Source organism: Thunnus thynnus, chromosome 24 (genome assembly GCF_963924715.1).
Source record: "Thunnus thynnus chromosome 24, fThuThy2.1, whole genome shotgun sequence".
NCBI classification, from domain to species: Eukaryota; Metazoa; Chordata; class Actinopteri; order Scombriformes; family Scombridae; genus Thunnus; species Thunnus thynnus.
In genome coordinates, this window is record NC_089540.1 from 10,956,002 (window position 1) to 10,973,119 (window position 17,118).

Sequence of the window (17,118 nt, forward strand, 5' to 3'; positions counted from 1 at the left end):
AATACTTTAATAACAGATGATTCATCAATACATATCTGTGACATTTATACTCACAGTAAGTCTCACAATTCATAATACAACTATTAAGACACACAACAACCAACACCGGTCTAACACAAAGGCTACAATAACTCAATAAGTTCATCTCTTAAATAATTGAGAAAACAAATCACTTAACAACTCAATCCACTAAATCACAAATAAAAGTAGGATGGATATCTCTAGACATCAAATCACATCTTCAAGAAAAGAAAAGAAAAAGTTATAGTTTTCTACACTATTCCTTATGTAAACAAATACAATCTTAATTTTTTGTTAAAACATGTTTTATTACTTCCTGAAGTCAAAAAACTTCGTAGTGAATTGTGAGGGTAAACCTAAAAATAACTGTAGCTTTTCAAATTTTGACTGCCTCATTACATCATAAAAGCTGTAGCAAAAACCTCAGCCTCACATCTATAGCCGTAGTATGATTTTCCAGTGGTAACCTGCAACAGGAACATTTACATCGCCAAAACTTTTTTCTCATGTGAAAAAGTGTAATTCCTTTCTTCAAAATAGCATATAGAAAAGGACTATGCATATTTAACATATCAATGTTTGTGTTTTCAGATATTAAAAAGGAAGAATATTGAATTGGCCTCCGTCGTTTTGAATAATAACTCTTTACTTTTGGGGATTACTACTATGACCTCCCACACGTGGTTATTCTAGGGCTTAAATGTGCAACAACAATATTAAATGCGGCAAATGTGTGTAAATTTAAGCTTTGCTGGAAGTCCTGACGAACGAAAGCGAAAGTAATTAATGTTCAAATCCTGGATGTATCCCAATGATTTGTAGGAGCGGTATGTTCCACTATAACAGGGGGAATCAGTTTATGTTCTGATAAATAAGATTTTTTTTAGAGCAAAACAGCAACAGTTGGTTAAATCAGCAGTTTATTCGACATTGAAGTAAATCTCGTTATGTTGTTTATAGGCAGATTCATTCTAGGGATTACTTATATTATTTTCATATTGACACCTACCTGCTGTACACCTGGATTAGTACAGTCCTAGTCTCCCATAGGCAGACCTGTCTGCACACCTGAATTTTTAAAAAATTGGCGCACATGCGGCAGCAATGGCGAACCGTGCAGTCTTATATTTCCTTTTTATTGTGGAGGTATTTCCAAAAGGTAAGAAAAAGGAATAAGTTATTATAATGTATGTTAGTAACGCAATGCATGTAACAGCATTATGTTAGGATACAAAAAGGTGACTGCTTACTGTTACAGTTACAGAAAAAAATACGTATTCAGATTATCGTTACATTTTGTAAAAAGGGGGATTGGTAATATTAATTTGAGAGCACTTTGTGCTTGCTCGCAGCAATGTGTCTCTGTAATCATGAAAGCTGCAGCGGGCGGTTGTCAAGCCCACTATACCTGCAGGCGGTGGAAGCAGAGAGCTGCACACACACTGCTGTCACACCGATAGTAAATAACATTATCGGTTCCGTTTGTCATTTGCTAAGTGATAGTTTAAAATAAATCAATCTCTGACTCTGCTGTTATCTGCTGGCTGAACACTGAAACACACAGTTGCGCGAGAACTGTATTAAAACTGTCATTGACTGTTCTGTTGTCTTACATGGTGAAGTTAAATTCATATTATTGATATTTATTTACTCTTGTCTTTATTTGCACATTTGGTATTGAAGTAATCCAAAATTAACGGAAAGCAATCAAGTTGCATTACTTTAATATTGTGGTACTTGGATTAGGTTACTGATTACATTTTTAACAGGTGAGGGAGATCAGGGTTGAAGGTCACATTTTAAATTCAAATCAAATCCTTCACTTTGATTGGACCGTTACTAACTGGGCGGGGCTTGCTCCACACACACACACCTCACCTGTTGTTAGAGCAGGAGGAGGAAGAGGGAGGAAACAATGAATTAGTCTCTTTCTATCTCTCTCCATAATGCTCTGTAAGCTACCACGACTCACAAAACGGTGAAGTGTGGTTTTATACAGACATTTTGACTGGAGTGGCCAAGATGGGACACAGAGCTAGTGGGGGGTTACCTGTGTAAAACATATTTGATACACTTGTCAGCGATGTTATTCATATCATTGTGGCGTTAAATCCGTTTGCATCAGCTCTGCTTTTAAGTTCTCAGTGGATTTCACTTACCTTAAAAATATCGTACACAATGCTACAAGTACCTACATGTGTAAATTGCACCTTAACATTTACTACCAATACAGAAACAATGTTGAGCATACACAATCATAAACAATTTTTCTCATCTGCATGAGTAAAAATCTCTTAAATTCCATAGACTGCTCTTACTCAGTTTAACTAATTGAAAAATGACAGTGTTTTTCCCACCTTATCATGTTGATGAACTTGACTAATTACTTATCAGGTCTGGGGTGGCCAATTAGATTTCAGGGGTGGCTGTGGTCATCCCAGGCCACTTCCTAAAATTTCCATTGGTTTTATATGATGATTATATGATGAAATTTAGTCACCATGAATCATCAAACATTTGAAACTATTTTGCAGGAAGAGAAAAGACAGGGATTTTGATGAAAAAATACTCTGATACTGATTTTTTGGCATATATTTGGCATATAACAAGAGATAAATGAACAATTAATACAGGGGCACAGGATTAAAACTAGGAAAATGTGTTTTTCATTTCATGGGGCCTTTAATAGATTCCCTTTTAATGTTTAATGGAAGCCTAAAGTGTCAGGTAGGAATTGAATGACTTTACTCCCCTTCAGCTTATTCTGCTCCAAAGATGTGGACTGTCAAATACATCTTGTGGACTTGTGACAACCATCACCATTGTGGGGTTGGTAGTCACACACTGTTGGTTGGTTGTTCCTGTTATTTTAATGAAGAAAAATAAAAATCTTAAAAATGAATTTAAAAGGTTTAATTTCACTGAAATGCAACAACCTAACACATCTCCTGCTTCGAGAGAACAGGAAAAATCATTGCTGTAAGTGCATTTTTTGTCCTTATATAACAATATTGTGCAGCTTCACCTCTCTGACTACCCTGAGCATTTGATCTGGTGGACTTTGGTCGTTATTTGTCTTCCTGACAAAATTCCTGCCAATTTTTCTATGTAAAAAGAAAAAAAAGACTGGATATATCACACCATGCATGTATATGCCAACAAAGAAGAGAATGTGACAAACATCCCCAACAACCACATGTTATAGTGTAACTAAGGAAAAAACTATCTAAACTATATTTCTCCCTTCATACTTTTTACTGGCAATAGTTGTTTTATGATAAACAGATTGTGTAAAAGCCTAGAAGAGAAACAGTGAAGAGCTGGATATTTAAATTTTGACATAAAAAACACTAAAAGTCTTCTCAGCTCAATGTCAAGTGTCTTACTCCTGAAATGACCTTGTAAGTGACCTTTGACCCCAATTCTGAAAATTTTGGTACCAACATTTTTAAACAGCACCCTCTAGGGAGTGAGATCTAATGAATGTGAGAACGAACCTAGTTGATAACCCAGTTCTCCCTGGATTACATTTTAAAAGTCACCCTTCCAACCCTGATTATAAATCACAATGTTAATCTGTAGCAAAAACCTCGACGTGACGTCTATGACTGTCATTTCTTTTCCTCCATGCAGGTCTAACAGTTGTGATAGAAACACAACAGGCTGTGATGGCAGCAGTAGGAGAAGAGGTCCCCTTCAGCTGTCAGCTCATGCAGTCTAGAGATGTTCTTCAGGTCACATGGCAGAAACTTTCACCTGATGGGAAGAAGAAGAATCTTGTCACCTACAACAAATACTTTGGGCAAACGGTGAATGCTGATTTTCAGGGGAAAGTGGAGTTTAAAGATGCTGGACTGCAGAACTGCTCCATAGTTATCAGGAAGGTGATGGAGCAGGATGAAGGCTGCTATCTCTGTTTGTTTAACACATATCCTGATGGTTCTCTGACAGGCAGAACCTGCCTCCAACTCTATGGTGAGCTCCTTTCTTCACTTTTGAAGACATATTTGTGGCAAATTACAGTTTTAACTTGTTTCACATTGCTGGCAGTTAGAAATGATGACTGTTAAATTGTCTGCTTGCCGTCATTTTGCCATGAAATACAAATACTCCACACCACAAACATCATGTTGTACATACTCTGCATTTCACACACTTTGCATCCAACTGTCATAAAAGCTGATTTTCTTCCCAAATGTAAGAAGACATGATGGTCATGATATTTCAATTATATTATGATTATATAACATTCCTCAATTTGTGAAATGAAATGTAGGAAACAGAGACAACTGCTCATCATAATGTTCAAGAAGCCAAACATTTCTTAAAATGCTTGTTTTACTCAGTCTAAAGCCCAAATATATTTGATGTATAATGTTAGAAAACAGAGGAAATCAGCAAAAAAAAATTTAACAACTTGCTCCATGTGATATTTTTTAATGTTTTGTCTTTGCAGAGCTGCATGAACCCAATCTACAAATCAGTGAATCAAACTCTACTGAAGAGACAGTTGTGTCCTGCTCGGCCACAGGTCGTCCTGCTCCCACAGTAACTCTGAATGTCACACAACAAGACCTCTACTTCTCTCACAACAGCACAGTCAGTGTCACCAACACCAACGGTACAGTCACCGTCACCACTACAGCTGTGCTGTCTGGTTTCCATGAAAACGATGCACAGGTTGGATGTGCAGCACGACTGCTCTCAGTTCCTGAAATTCAGGTGTTTATGACGATTCCTGCGGTGAAACAATCGTCTGCTGATGGTGAGAAACACTTCCAAACCACAGATTTATAGATAGATCATCATTTTATGATTCTGATTGGGTTTCATTTTTCAGGTTTAAACGCACAATATATAATTTCAGCCACTAGGGGTCCCTCAATCAAAACAATAACAAAAGACAGACTGTGATGACATTGTGAAGTAGCGTGGGATCATGGGAGTTGTTGTCTTCATTGTTAAACAAACAGCTTCTTCAGGTTAGGATTACTCCAGTGTTCATCTTTCAAGATGTTTTTAGTGGGAGCTGAATTATCCGCAGAGATCCCCTCCTCTCCAAAAACAAACATACACAGGGATTAAAACTAGTAAAAAATACTGAATAAAGCTGTTTCACGTAAAAAATCAGTGTTTCTCTGACGATGTTCGGCGAGTACTGGACTTCTGAGAGGGGCTGCTAGCTGAGCTGCTGCTCTTGTTTGCTCAGCTTGTTTCTCTGATAACTTAAGATTCATAAGACGTCCGATCCAGTTAAGATATACTTAACTGGATCGGACTTCATCCAGTTAAGATATACTTAAAGATGATCAGAATCTAAAAAGTTTATCATGAAAATGTGTCTGAAAACTGAATAAAAGTCAATTTATAACAGTTTCTGTTGAACAACCACAACACCAACGTAATATCTTGTAGGTGTATGATCTTTGGTAGATGCAATTGTAGTGGACAAACACAATGCCAACGTATGCATCTTGTGCGTGTATAATCTTTGGTAGAGGGGGTATGACGCCATTGACAGGAGACCAAATGAAACGGCCTGTTACCTTGATTAAAATTACAGATTTCTCTGGGTTTGAAAATTGTTGGAAACATTTGGGATAATGTAAGTACACAACTCAACAAAATATATAACACAGGTCTAGTTGTTTTTAGACATTTTAAGTGTGGAATATTACATATTATAGCATTAATGAGGATCTGGTACCGATAAAGGTAAGTTAAGCTTAAAGGTGTCTCAAGTCAAAGTACACATTTAAACCGTAGTTGCTTTATGAATGTTTAATGTTCCATATCACAGTTTTTCCTCTTTTTCTCATAGATTTCACTTTGATCGTTGCATCGTTTGCGACAGTGGCTGTTGTTTGTGTTGCTGTAGTCATCACTCTCGTCACTGTCCTGCTCAGACGTAAACATAAGAACAGGTAATTTCAACTTTCAACTCAATATCTGTCTTGTTGTGATACCAGTGTCTCACAGTTAATATGGTAATAATTTATTGACATTTATACCATGGTCTGGGTGAATACTCGATTCTGATTGGCTGCAGGGTGTCCATTAATTCCTGATAATGAACAACTACAAAATAGTTCCAGTGAAACTGTCTGTTCACCGTTCTAAGTTAATGCGCTGACTAAAAGGAGTAACCATAGCAACAGGGACCAGTAAAAGCCTCTGTTTACAATTAATTGCAACACATTAAGAAGCTAACAAATTACAACAAGTGACTTCAACATTTCTTTTAACCTATTTGGAGAATATGACAACTTTGATGACTGTGATGCAGCTGAAGAAAGAGAAACTGAAAAGAAACGTGAGAAACAGCACAAGGAGTTAACAGCGGGAGAATTATTTAACAAGGCATACTGACACCTCAACATTAGAAATAAAGTAAATGAAAAAGAATCTGAATATCTTATTTACAACACTGAGTGTAGTCCTTCGGTGCCTCGTCCTCTGAACACCACAGGATGGCGACTGTAACACACAAACTGCAAGAAGTACACTGCTCCTCTGAACTCACTGATACTTTAAAGCCATCGTCTCACATCCTGTTCGCTGTTCAAATCGCTACTTCAGGCTGCGGCCAACAGTAAACATGGCCTATCATTAATTTGTGAATATCTTGATATTGATTTGGGGACAATGACATGGCTGGATTGCTGGCTAGTCTTGTTTTTAAACATACTGTCAAATTATATTACTGTTTCTCAACCACCAACGCAATGTTATTGACTTTGAATCTTGCTAGTATAACATTAGCTTTCTGGATCATAGCTGAGCCAAAGGGTTCTATGAGCTGAGTGGACTAGAAATATCTCCTGCTGCCAAGTCGTATCTAAGGTTCTTTCTATTTACTGGAGTAGTAAACAATGTTTGCATTGCATAAGAACCTCATATGATCATGATTGTCCCAGGTATTAGTCAAACCCTCAGGTGTTACCAGAGAAACTGAGTTATGGCTTGTGAAAAACTTTAGATTTTGATCGCAGAACGCATAAAAATATACATTAATGGTCCTACCTAACCTGCAACCATAGGATCATTAAAGAGCACAGCTGTCAAAGCTTACTCGTTATGAAGTTTTGAAGAATGGGACGCAGCAGAGGAAAAAAAAGATGGAGAAGAACAGAAAGAAACTAAGCGAAATGCTGCACAAAGAACTGACACCTGGAGAGCTTAGAGTGATAGAGGAAGGATGAGATTTATACAAAAAAAGACAAAATGGGCATTTAATATATTTTCTCTACCAAAAACAAAAGAAAACTGATTTGGAGACTCTGCGGTTATGCTTTACTCACTTTACTGTGAATTACAGTGTGGCAATTTGTCATGATAACCTTTTGATTTCGAGTGCAAAACTTTCACCAAAAATTGGCGAATGCTTTTATTTTATATTGTTGGCAAATGACCATAAGCAGGATAATGAACTTGTAGGTGTGCGTTTAACAGTTTTAAGGCACGACGTGGAGGTGAAGAACCACCCGATCCAAAGCGGAGGCGTGAAGTGCCATAAAAACTTTTGATGCACACCTGCTAGTTGATTATCAAATCAAATGGAAATAAAGTAAAGCACAAGTACCTCAAAACTTTGCTTGAGTAAATATACCACTATGAATAATATATTAAATCCTTCAGTCTGTCACACAGGGATGCTGAGAGCAAGACGCCACAAAAACCAATCAAAGACACTCATGAGTAAGACAATTTCATAATTATTCACTTGTTCACTCTTCATGGTCCATTGTGTACTCATAGTCAGCCTGTTTATCCACATAACTGTTAACTGTCAGAGTCATTCAGTGATAGAAATATGTATGATGTATTGTAATAATGTGAATGGACACTGACTCATGTCTTGTTTTTATCTGAAGGTGCAAAACACCTTTAATGAAGGAGGAGAACGAGCAGATCAGGAGACGAACACCTCAGGAGAAAAATCCAAAAGGGGAGAAACCAGAACCATCATCTCAACACACAGCAGGAAGTCTATTTACCAAACCAATCAAAGACAATTATGAGTAAGATAATTTCATAATTATTCACTTGTACATATTTATTATTAATTGCTTCTTCAGAAAATGATTGAATCTGTCTTCTCTCTATTTTGGCATTTAAGTTCCTTTCTGTCTCTATATCTCTCTAACTTATGTGTTATTTATACATGAAGCTGATTCTGATGCACTTTACTCTTCATGGTCCATTGTGTACTCATAGTCAGCCTGTTTATCCACATAACTGTTAACTGTCAGAGTAATTCAGTGATAGAAATATGTATGATGTATTGTAATAATGTGAGTGGACACTGACTCATGTCTTGTTTTTATCTGAAGGTGCAAAACACCTTTAATGAATCTGGTGAACCAGCAGATCAGGAAACGGACACCTCAGGAGAAAAATCCAAAAGGGGAGAAACCAGAACCACCATCTCAACACACAGCAGGAAGTCTATTTACCAAACCAATCGAAGACAATTATGAGTAAGATAATTTCATAATTATTCACATATTTATTATTAATTGCTTCTTCAGAAAATGATTTAATCTGTCTTCTCTCTATTTTGGCATTTAAGTTCCTTTCTGTCTCTATATCTCTCTAACTAATGTGTTATTTATACATGAAGCTGATTCTGATGCACTTTACTCTTCATGGTCCATTGTGTACTCATAGTCAGCCTGTTTATCCACATAACTGTTGACTGTCAGAGTAATTCAGTGATAGAAATATGTATGATGTATTGTAATAATGTGAGTGGAAACTGAATCATGTCTTGTTTTTAATCTGAAGGTGCAAAACACCTTTAATGGAGAAGGAGAACCAGCAGATCAGGAAACGGACATCTCAGAAGAAAAATCCAAAAGGGGAGAAACCAGAATCATCATTTAAATGCATAGCAAGAAGTCTATTTAGTGACAAACAACCAACAAGACTGTAGTTTTGATACTAAGTCAGTCAGACTTGAACAAAGCTGCATCAAAGCTTGTGTTGGTAAAATGTTCAGACATTGTAAAAGAATCAAAAAGTGTCCCGAACAAGATGAATCTCTTATCTTATATCTCCAGATCGAAAAGATTAATGTACACAGAGATTTGATATTTTTGTACTATTTTAATACTAGTGCAGTACCTGTTCAAAACATGCCTGTTTGGAATGGGCGGAGTTCTCATTTGTGCCCCTCCCCTAAACGCCTCTCATGCAGGCTATCAGTCGACATTATAATGTACCCATTTCTGGAGATTACAATTTTGAGTTGAGCTGAAGTTGATCAGATATAGTGCCTGTTTCAAATGTGTCTTAGAAACCTTGCACTATGTCTTGAACATACATACAAAGTTCCAGCGTGTGAGGAACAGGAATAGAGCTCAACTCTCTAAACTTTTTCAATTCATTCTCTATAGTAGTTGTCATCACTATGATGTAATCCCATCTCCAACCGCAATGTGGGCTGCAATGGCAGAGTGGCGCTCATTGACTCCACGGGCAGAAGAAGAAGCAAATCAACGTTGTCAACTTAATTTATGAAGTATTATATATTTCTCTTGAACCGCTCATCCAAACAACTTCACACATTGACATTGCACGTCCCCGTTTCTCCAGAAATCCACCCACCAGGTAGTACGTAGGATTGGATGAATGGTTCTCAAGATACGTGGAGGACAAACTTACATACATACATATAGAGATTCCTTGCTTTTTATAGAGAGATGTCTAATGTCTCTTACATGCTGAATGCAACTAGTTTCTCTTCTTTCTTGCTGTTTGTTGGGACTTTAAACTCTACCAAGTATTTTGTAACTTGTATGATATACTTCAAACATATTGTTTTACACCACTTTATTCTTGCCTCATCAGTTTTTTTTAAGTAAAATTGATATAATTTTTGGTTTTGTCGCTTGTACTGTTTACTGCTTCTTTTCTTTTTTGATGATTTTTTTTGTATAAAATTAATTTTTGCCAAAGATGATATTACACTGAAAGTAAATAATGAATGTGTATTATTCTTGTAAGGATGTAATTTTTCTGTAAAACTATCTTTTGTACTTTGTATTTGTCTTTTGTTGTAAATATTTCTGAACATACTTTCTCATAATGTCAGGTGTCTAATTACAGCTACATTTTTCATCGAGCAGTGTCTTTGTCTCTTCCTCTTAACTTGTCATTAGATGTGTTTGTGTGTCACAACTACTGTCTCAGTCCTGCTCATTTAGTCCTTTCTGTCTCTGTCTCAGCCTCCAGCCTCCTTCTTACTTCTCCAGACCTCTTGCATCGACATTGAACCTTCCATTCTCTGCCATTCATCACCTGACCACCAGGTGGCCTCAGACTTTTTCACTGGTCGGCTCACCTGTTCTCACCTGTTTGTCTGTTAACTTGACCTTTGAACTGTTAAAGTCCGTTCATCTGATGTGATGTTGTTGTTCCTCCTGACTGGCTTCTGTTAAGCGGATTGTTTCTTTGCGCCAGGGGACACTTTCAGACGTAACACACTGTTTATATCGTATTTTTAGAACAAATCAGGTTTTCATAAAATAAGCAGTTTATTCGACAAACTTTGCCACTTGCTGCAAGGATGACTCATAGTGCCATTATGAAACTCTTTTTGGTTTTGGGAAACTTTTCAAAAGGTAAGAGAGATATGTTACAGTAGTCTGTACTTTTACAGAAGTAATTTTTCTGCTGAAATTGAAAGCACAGTGGAGGATTCCTGTGTATTTTCAATTATAACCCAAAGTTAATGTTTTGAGAAGAAATATTGAATCCTGCTGATTTATTCTTGTTTTCCACATTCAAAGGGCGACAGGTGAATGTTTCGTGCTGGTGAAATTTTTTATTAACAGCAAACTAAGACAAAAAAGCACCAATGGTATTTATTAGAAATGTGACTCAGATAAACAGGTTAAGGCCCTCTCAGAAACAGTTTTCTCTATGTTGTCAACATTTGTGCTGACCACAACCAACCAGCTACACATTTATGATCCTCACCAGTTAGACATGAAAACAACTTAGTTATGAAACACGCTTTTTCACATTTCAGTCTGTATAATAAAGTTTGGTGCTTTGCCTGCAGCTTGTCAAACTTTGAAACAGATTCCTGAAATAAATCATATTCTATAACTGAGCTGAAGTTTCTCATGGCATTATAAAAAAATTGAGCAGTTCAAGTTTAATGTGATTTCCTTTCACCAAAAAAATTACAAAGGCTATCTTGGATTTGGATCTCTGCCATTGCTAGGTTTTTTATGACAAAAAATAAAAACAAAATAAGCAGCAGTAAATAGTTTAAAAGAACAAAACCAGAATCTATGTACATTTTGTAAGAATATGGATGGGTGCAACAATAAATTGGTGTAAAACAATAAGAAATTACAAAATACTTGGTAGGGTTTAAAGTCACACAGAATTGCCATCATAGTCTGCTGTGTTTGTATCACACTTGTTAGACCTACATGGATAAAAAAGAAAATAAATAAATCTAATGCCGAACTAAGAGGAAGCAACAAAGTCACTGCTTGATGAAAAATGTAGCTAATTAGGCACATGATACTATGAGAAAGTATTCATGTTCAGAAATATTTGATATGCAAACAAGAAAAATAGAATAAATGTTAATAGTTTTATAGAAAAGTTGCATCTTTACAGGAATAATACACATTCATTATTTACATTCAGTGTGATTTCATTTTTTTTTTTTTAGCAAAATTCATTTGTTCATTCTTTTATAATACCTGCACATTTTACCAACACATGCTTTGTGTTTGTGTTTGTGTTTTTAGTGTTAATGTTGGATTAGGGGGCATTCTCTACAAGTGTATAGAAGGAAAAAAGGAACATCAGGACGATCAAATATCACTTTCAAACAACATGATCAGGCTTTAATTAGTGTAACTGTGTGCATAAAAGCTCAGCAGCGCCCTCTGCAGTTTGCAAAGAGAAGTGAAAAACAATAACATACCACCTTTCTATACACTTGTAGAGAATCCAACATTAACATTGCTGTTAGTTTGTCATTCAATAAACAAATGAAACCTGAGATAAATATTTGTGTCTTGTCGTTCTTTCTAATAGTTTTACGACACTAGTTTAATCTGATATTCTCTCAAATGTTATATTTCCAGTTTCAGTAGCTACTACTGATCATACAACATAATCCTCTTGTTACTGTCCTCACAACCATGAAAAGGGGGTCAAGTTCAAGTTCAACATTTAGGGATTTATATGAAGAATAATGAAGCTCCTTCCCTTCCTCCAGGTAAAACAGTGCTTCTTTATGGACGCAACAGTTGATCAGTTATTCTCAGACAAGTACCAAAGTCTCTACTAAAACATTTTACTTGATTTATCACAGTGTCAAACTAACTGTGTTTCTGACTGGCCTAGTGGTTACAGAAAAAGGTTCCAGATCACAAGGTTGTTGGTTTAATTCCTGACTCTGCCAGATATGCATCAATGTGGCAGATAACACACAAGTGATGCTCTTTCACCTGTAACACATTTTTTTCCTGAAATGTTAAGTGAACATAAAGTGTGCAGGAGGTGAAGCTAAGGTGTGGCTGAGATAAACCTCCATGTGGATGACCTGAAATATGTCTCAGTAAGATGAGTAACAGGTGATAAATACCTGAGCACAGGATTGTTTGTTCAATCCCTGCTGAGGGATAAATATGTTTGTGGTTGCTTTGTCTTTAATGTGTGCTTACAGAGCACTGATATTGGCTTCAAACAAACACAGAGTACATATGTATAAGACTGCATATAAAGTAAAAAAGTACATAATATAAGTGTTAGAGTATATATATATAAGTATCACAGCAATCTACAACATTGGCTTTAAAATCAGACACACTGCTGGAGATTAAAAACCTTAAATGAACACTGTCGGATTCCATCTCATCTTGTGGCTCACTCTGTTAGACAGTCTCTTGAAGTTTTGAGGTTATGGGTTCAACTCTGACCCTGTTCATCAACGTTTTTAAGTGTACTGCTACAGATTAATAAGCTCATGTGAAAAGCACTTGTTGAAAGCCATTTAATCATGTAGCTCACTGTGTTGAATATCAACATGGAAGCTTTAAGGTTGTTGGTCCTGACTTTCACTGACTTTTTTAAAGTCAGCCTCACTGCAGTAGATTGAAAACCTCTGATGAAGACTGTGACATACAATCTGGTCTTGTGGCTCACTGTGTTGAACAGCTATGTTGTTGTTTTGAGGTTGTGGGTTCGATCCTGACTCTGTCAGTGAATTTTGAAAGTGATGACTCAGAGGAGAGGTTTAAAAGTGCTCAGAGAAGAGGTATGAGTGTGAAGGGGACCTGGTGGAGTGATGGCATCGTCAACACAGATCTCAGATACGTCTGCGGACGTGAGGTGGCTGGTTCGATTCCCTCTCCTTCATCAGTAACTGGAGCAAACTCAAATGTGTCCCACATGGGTGGGTAAGGGGGGGGGCCTTGTCCTCCCCCGATGTTCCAAAGGTCTGTATGCAGGGGGTTATGCAGCAAAAAGTCCTGCACAGCTGAAATTTTACTGATGAATGAAGGTGCGAACAAGTTTTTAAAAATGTTGAAAGTCTCTTGCCATCGCATGTTTGTTGCTTATTATGTTCTGTCATTATTAATACACAAAACCACCGCCTGCCTATCGGGATAAAACGCAAAATTCTCAAATGACAGTCAGTGTCTACATACTGTTGGAGACTGCTGTGATACTTATATATGTACTCTTATACTTTATATGCACTCTTATACTTAGATATACGTACTCTGTATTTGGTTGGAGCCAATATCAATACTTTGTAGACCAACATTACAGGCAGAGCAACCAAGAAGATCTTTAACCCTGAGCAGGGATTGAACCAACAACCATGTGCTCAGGTGTATAGTACCTGTCACTCATCCCACTGAGCTATCCTTGTGGTTAGACACATAGGTGTTTATCTCTTACACATTTTGTCCTCGCACCCCTCATGATACACTTAACGTTTCATGAAAATAAGTTATTTGCACATGGAGGGAACACAGCTTGTGTGTGGTCATACCTGCCTTCTGCAGGTTCCTCTGGCTGAGTTGGGGATTGAACCAGCAACCTTGTGAATACCAGCCCTCTTCTGTAACCACTCAGCCAGTCAAGGTACCCTCCCATCAACCGAAAATCCTAAATCAATTAATGTCATATGCATCATGCCAAAGAAAGTATAATTAAGACACTCTGTTCTTGTAAAGCACAAGTGGAAATCCATTTTAATACACTTGCTTTTAAATGGTTCCTTGTTATTGCTCTCCAATATGGTTTCTCAATTTTGCTGAATGGTTAATACCTTGTGGTCATCAGCCCTTTTCTGCAACCACTCGGCTAGCAGAACCACTGACCCACCCAAGGAAAATGTGCATTGATGTTACTTTTGTGACCCTGGCAGAGTTAACAATATGATCCTTGGAACAGGGTGATTTTGACACTGTGAGACTATCAGTGTGTCACTAAATCAATTAAAATGTTTTGGTGGAGAACACAAACAGTTGCACCTGTAGAGTCCATAAACGAGCAGGAGACAGGGGTGTGGCCTCAATGAAACAAGCAACCTCTCAGCCTGGCTGCCCGGTGTTACGGACAAACTGGTCCCGGTGGTTCAGCCAGTGGTCTGCACTGAAGCAGTTTTACATGGAGTGGGGTGTTTCCCAACCTTGTGGTGACTTTCTGACTTTGTTGAAGTTGTGGGTTCAACTCAAAGCCAATCAGCAATGCAAAGCTTTAGCTCACTGTGTTTGACAGCATCACTGAAGTTTTAAAGTTGTGGGTTCAATCCCGACTTGAACAATGAATTTTAAAAGTTAGCAGCTGTATGTAAGATGTAAAACCCTTAGTAAAGGTTTAACCCTTGGTAAAGGTTTGACCCTTGTGGCTCACTTCGTTAAAATATGCTACCCATAGGGTTTAAGGTTCAAGCCAGAGCTGTTTGGATCTTCAATCTTCAGGAGTGTGTCTGATTTGAAAAAATGCAATGAGGGTGTTGGGATTGAACCCACAACCCTTAAACTTCAACAAAGATGTCTAACAGAGTGAGCTTCACAACCAGATAATGTTTTAGAGTTTTCATTGGGACTGTTCAACCTTCAGAAATGTGGCTGACTTGGAAAAAGCTCAACGAGAGACTGAGGATTGAACGAATGTTTGTCAGAGCGTTTCTGTCTTTAATCAAGATATTGGTTTTAAAAAGTTACCAAATGGAAACAAGTAGATGATGTTCATTGTTTTTACTCTTCAGTGGTTTATCTTGTGTCTGACTGATTGAAGATTGAATCCACAACTTCAAAGCCTTTAAACAGCTACCAAACAGACTGAGCTACTGGACCCAGACAGCCATGACTCAAGATTTTGGCTTTAAAAAATCTCCAAGCAGCTCTGGCTTGAATCTTAAAACGTTTGAGTAGCAATTTAACACAGTGAGCCTCAAGGGTCAAACCTTTACCAAGGGTTTTCAATCTTGCATACAGCTGCTAACTTTAAGAAGTCATCGCTAAAGTCGGGATTGAACCCACAAGTTTAAAAGTTCAGTGTTGCAGTCAAACACAGTGAGCTAAAGTTTTGCACTGCTAATTGGCTCTGGGTTGAACCCACAACTTCAACAAAGTCAAAAAGTCAGCACAAGGGTGGGAAACACCCCACTCCACGTAAAACTGCTTCAGTGCCAACCACTGGCTGAACCACCAGGACCAGTTTGTCCGTAACACCGGGCAGCCAGGCTGTGAGGTGGCTTGCTTTAGTGAGGCCACACTGCTGTCTCTTGCTTGAACCCACAACCTTAAAACTTTTAACAACTTTAAAACTTCAGTGTTTCTGTTCAACACAGTGAGCTACGGATTCACACTGACACAATGTTTTCATGTGATGTTTTCAGTCCTCAGTGGTGCAGCTGGATTGAACCCACAGCTTCAACAAAGTTAAAACGTTACCAAACAGTTCAAGCAACTGGATCAGATGCCCAAAAAGGTGTTTTTGTGAGAGCATTTAAATCTGAGTTAGATCTTATTTTATCCTTTGAGTAATTATTCCAATGTATTATGTGCAAGAATGTCAGTGCTTACAGAACAAATTTATGTACAAAATCCAGCATTGTATGGTTTGTAGCCCATAATTAACCGTGCATCAGACACCAATTTAAAAGGTTATGTGCACAGTGACACCTGGGGCCTGTCTGGTGGTGCTGGGGGAGGGACAGGTGGTGTACAGCAGACAGCAGTGTAGCCTCACTAAGCAAGCTACCTCACAGCCTGGCTGCCTGGTGTTACGGACAAACTGGTCCTGGTGGTTCAGCCAGTGGTCTGCACTGAAGCAGTTGAACGTGGAGTGGGGTGTTTCCCACCCTTGTGGTAACTTTCTGACTTTGTTGAAGTTGTGGGTTCAACCCTGAGCCAATCAGCAGTGCAAAGCTTTAGCTCACTGTGTTTGACAGCAACATTGAACTTTTAAACTTGTGGGTTCAATCCCAACTTGAGCAATAAATTTTAAAAGTTAGCAGCTGTATGTAAGATTGAAAACCCTTGGTAAAGGTTTGACTCTTGTGGCTCACTTCATTAAAATATGCACATCAAAGGTTTTAAGGTGTCACCAGTCTGATGACCAGCAACACAAGCAGCACTGTTTTACCTGGGAGAAGGGAAGGAGCTTCATTATACTTCATATAAATCCCTAAATGTTGAACTTGAACTTGACCCCCTTTTCATGGTTGTGGGGTCAGAAAAGGTCAAATTACAGATTAAGACAGGAACAAGAGTATTATGTTGTATGATCAGTAGTAGCTACTGAAACTGAAAGTATAACATTTGACAGAATATCTGATTAAACTAGTGTTGTAAAACTATTAGAAAAAAGAAAGACAGGACACAAATATTTATTTCCAGTTTCATCTGTTTATTTAATGACAAACTAACAGCAGTGCTAATGTTGGATTAGGGGGCATTCTCTACAAGTGTATAAAAGGAAAAAAGGAGCATCAGGACAATCAAAAATCACTTTCAAACAGCATGATCAGTCTTTAATTACTGCAACTGTTTTTATAAAAGCCCCGCAGCGCCCTCTGCAGTTTACAAAGAGAAGTGAAAA

General features: G+C 37.7%; 1 protein-coding gene across 2 annotated transcripts in view; it reads left to right on the plus strand.

Moving 5' to 3' along the window:
- The window catches only part of LOC137177088 (proteoglycan 4-like), a 29,628-nt gene extending 19,483 nt beyond the window's left edge, over nt 1-10,145 (plus strand). The window contains exons 6-9 of one of the 2 annotated variants that reach the window (XM_067583205.1): nt 7,660-7,719; nt 7,896-8,042; nt 8,355-8,501; nt 8,809-10,145. In XM_067583205.1, coding sequence (XP_067439306.1) covers nt 7,660-7,719; nt 7,896-8,042; nt 8,355-8,501; nt 8,809-8,956 — 502 coding nt within the window. In that variant the 3' untranslated portion in view covers nt 8,957-10,145. The remainder of the gene's footprint in view (nt 1-7,659; nt 7,720-7,895; nt 8,043-8,354; nt 8,502-8,808) is intronic. The other variant, XM_067583206.1, reaches the window with a different exon arrangement.
- The last annotated feature ends 6,973 nt before the right edge of the window (nt 10,146-17,118 follow it).